The sequence below is a fragment of the Volvox carteri genome, assembly GCF_000143455.1.
Source record: "Volvox carteri f. nagariensis unplaced genomic scaffold VOLCAscaffold_20, whole genome shotgun sequence".
NCBI classification, from domain to species: Eukaryota; Viridiplantae; Chlorophyta; class Chlorophyceae; order Chlamydomonadales; family Volvocaceae; genus Volvox; species Volvox carteri.
In genome coordinates, this window is record NW_003307563.1 from 440,292 (window position 1) to 444,288 (window position 3,997).

The 3,997-nt window shown below is 49.9% G+C and overlaps 1 protein-coding gene across 1 annotated transcript; it reads left to right on the top strand.

Moving 5' to 3' along the window:
• Positions 1-1,048: 1,048 nt before the first annotated feature.
• VOLCADRAFT_91194 (uncharacterized protein) lies at positions 1,049-3,168 on the top strand (the record flags this gene model as incomplete). The annotated part of the gene is made up of 2 exons (XM_002950675.1): positions 1,049-1,061; positions 2,225-3,168. The coding sequence occupies 2 exons, from the start codon at positions 1,049-1,051 to the stop codon at positions 3,166-3,168; spliced, it is 957 nt and encodes a 318-aa protein (XP_002950721.1).
• Between the last annotated feature and the right edge of the window lie 829 nt (positions 3,169-3,997).

The window sequence follows — 3,997 nt, forward strand, 5'->3', positions numbered from 1 at the left end:
GATTCACAGTTCTCTTTCTCAAAACAAAGTTGTTTAACAAACCGTTTCTCATAATTACCATTACAATACTATAGGAACATTTTCCAATTGTTAATTCACGCAAAGCGCACCGAGCATTTTTCACGAACTCCTGCAGCTATGTATGTACAAGCCTGGTGATAATTTTCGCCATAGAAACGATACTTATACTGTTCTGTTCCTAGATAATGCTGGCTTGCCTTGGGTGATGGGGCGTAGCCGCGGAGCTTCAGCTGGGCGCGGTGGCACCTCGCGCGGTGGCCGCAAATCGTATGTGAACACAATTCAGAAAGCCGCCCCGAATCGGACTCCCAATCAGACTCCCAATTGGACTACATGTGAACACACCCTTAGCAAATGCAAGCTGGCATACTCGTCATCACCGACTCGCCACTGGCCGCAACGAACCCTTTTCCGCAGGTCAAAGTGAACGAAACCTTCGGGATTTACTCAATGCATCATTATGTTGTTTCTCGCCAAGTAATGGTGTAATGTGATCATGTTGGAAATGATCGACACTCATATACCAGGGAATGGTAACCACAGTAATAGGACCCGGCTGGGGTCCGGCGTTTCGCTGGTTTTAAAAGACCATTGCTGTCCGTAACGTCAGATCTCATCTTACCTGCATCTGCACCTGACTTGATGCAACATTTTATCCTTTTTTGCGGTCGACTTTGGGCGACTGAAATAACGGGAGCCGCACACCTGCCTATCTGTACGTCGTGCTGATTGGCACCAAGAAAAACCCGTACAGCGTATTGCTAAGATATACTATTCCTATATAATAGTCAGTTAGGTGGGCCCGATTATGCATGATTAACGTTCAGCAACTGTTAGGATGAGAATTGTATGATTTGGGAATCGTAACGAAAGGCTGGACTACAGCGCTAGAGCATCAACCCTGAGCATGGGACACGGCACAAGACATAGATGCGCCTTAGGAACATTATTTAGCGCTGGATCTCTGTTCGCCGGCGCGCTCGTAATCGCACTAGCAACACTCCCATGGCGGAGCTTAGCGACAGCTATGGAGGGCACCGGTGAGTTTGAACAAACTACCAAGTTCTTTTCAATCCAAAGATGCTCCACTATGCTCATTTTCTTTTTTGTCATGAAGCAAGGCTTTGTTTCGGCCATGCACAGGCACGCCATAGTTGGAACTGCAATTGATGAGCCTCTGACCAATCAAAACATCTTAGGCTTGCAAATGCCATTTGGGGGGTGTTTCCACTTGGATTAAAAGTCGTGAATTAAGGCTTGAGAAAACCTAACACGTCGCATATGGAAACATCGCGCGGATTAGGACGGATTAGGCGCGATTAGTTAGAGGTTTCCGCCCGTATTCGCGCACTTCGCGGATTAAATATATATTAATATGCTATGAGATGCGCGCATTATTCCTATACTAAAAGCTCAGACTTGGTGGGAAAAATTTGCCACCTGGTGGACACCAGGTATCAAATTGACAATCTCGGATTACCACTTTTTACGACGCCTCATAAAAAGCCTGATTGATAGATTGGAATGTTATCCTTTATAAAGGCTGTAGGTGTTCCAAGTTTTGTGGAAGTTTTGCGTTTCTTGTTCGGCATTATGCACCACACCGTGGGTGTCGTTCAAAGGTGCTGCAAGGCCTTCGTGTTGATACTCGATAATCTTTGAAATGTCTGGCAATACTCGTTTTTGGGTTTTATGCACGGAAGGGCAAATGTCGTACTTCAATCCGTTTCTTAATCCAGACGTATGAAACATTCCTCATGGATTACCGGCGGATTGGCGCGGATGAAAAATACCTTGATCCGTGACTTTTAATCCAAATGGGAATAGCCCCCAATTCATTGAAGGATCTTTATTACGGAAGGTGTAAATTATGCCGCACTGTGTGCACAGAGAGCACGTGCTCTCAAGCATTTTCGCAGCATGCGAAAGCATTTCGCAAACCCAGGCGCTCTTCACGTCAACCAGGCACAAATTATTTTTAACAAGCAATGTGAAGAGCTCAGTAAACGAGTGCGGAAGACATGCTACGACGGTATGTGGTGCGACCCGCTCCCTGGAGCATCCACCACATCACGACAAAACGATCGATGTTTACAACGCGTACGAATAAAGGAATATTGTCCTGCCGCACCCAACGCAACGAGCTGCCGTTTTGTCCCTCTTCCAAATGCGCATCAACCCGGACTGCCGCCAACGGATGCAGCATCTTTGGCTCATGACTTGGAGAAGCATGGCTTCCCGCATAGGGACAACGACGTCGGAGAAGTAGCGGCAGGGAGGGAGGTCACGAAGCGCGGCGAAACCGCCGTGATGCGTTTGCTGGCTCAGGAACGGCGGCTTATAACGTACCAGATGCTGCCATCGCAACCGCCATCACAACCGCCATCACAACCGCTATCACAACCGCCATCAGAACCCCTCTCTCCGCCTCGCTGGCCGCCTGGCCCCCTGGCGCCCCCTCCCTCTCCGTCGCTGCCCTCAATCATTAATCACAACAACTTCATCGTCAACTATTCCGCACCAATGTGCCTGGCCAGCTCCAAATTTGGCGCCGACGAGGTGCACGACTCACTGCTCGAAACGGACCGATTAAAAATCCTGGCTATTAAGCTGCACAGATTCGTACCGCTCGACGGGCCTGGCGGCTCAATACTGGTCGCCCTCGAGGTCTACGTTTCCGAAGAATATCTTGGGGAATACTGGTTGACTATCGCCGGCAGCCTCTTCATTCCTGATGCAGGCCCATCGCTCATCACCTCCGAAACCATAACCATACATGGAAAACCGCTAACCGCCGTAACTACCTGCTGCAACGCCGGTGGCACTGCCAGCGGCTTGGCCCTGCACTACGCCAACGGCACGGTGGAAAGAACGTACGGATGCCGTTTCTACGAATACGGCGGCGGCGGCAGCAGCAGCAGCAGCAACAGCATCATTGCGGGCGGCAATAGCACCTACCCGGTGGTGGAGGTGCCGGCGGGAGCATGGGTGGGATCACTTCGCGCCACCGCGGCAGCAATTATTGGATCCATTTCGCTGGGAATGGTGTCTCCCCCACGTGAGTACGATAGTACGAGCGATATCAGGGGAGGGTGGCAGCCAAAACGCGAGGTGGTCGATGGCGAGGAGAAGGCAGATGAGAAATAGCGGTGACGATAGTGATGGTAAATAAATTTAGTAATGGTAGTGATGGTAGTGATGGCGACGGTGATAGTGCTAAGGGAATTTGGCGGTAGTTGGGCAGTTTACTGGCGCGGCGTTTATGATATGAGAAGTAAGGGGCTGTAGGAGCGGGGTTGGTAGGTAGGTAGGTAGGTAGGTAGGTAGGTAGGTAGGTAGGTAGGTAGGTAGGTAGGTAGGTAGGTAGGTAGGTAGGTAGGTAGGTAGGTAGGTAGGTAGGTAGGTAGGTAGGTAGGTAGGTAGGTAGGTAGGTAGGTAGGTCCTTGCTTGTTAGGTAATTAAATGGGATCGGGGGTCTGGAGCGGTTCTAGGGTGTACGGCCTATCGTATATTTGTTTGTTTATGTTAGGTAACATTTATATCTATATAGATGAATTGCTTCCTAGCATTGCATCCCGCGTCGCTAAGGTATGCCACTGCGAGCGTATCTACCTACCTACCAACCTACCTAACTACCTAACTAACTACCTAACTACCTGCGAACAGAGATTAAATGCTTTCGTATGGGGATGCTGTCTGTTGCTTCTGTGAGGACCTGTGAATAATCCTTTTAGGCCTCTTGCTGGGCCGTGATGGTGAAGAGCTCTGTTTTCCTTCTTACAACTCCTCACAACAAAAGTTTTGAGTTGACTGTTGACTGAGTTGACCACCCGAACGGTACCAGGTCAATAATAGCGGGAGAGCTTTTCGTTTTGGTCGCACAGTCATGCCATGTAATGCCATGTGCCGTCTATACCTGCAGCTCCACCGCCGTCACCGCCGTCACCGCCATCGCCGCCGCTGCCGCCGTCGCCGC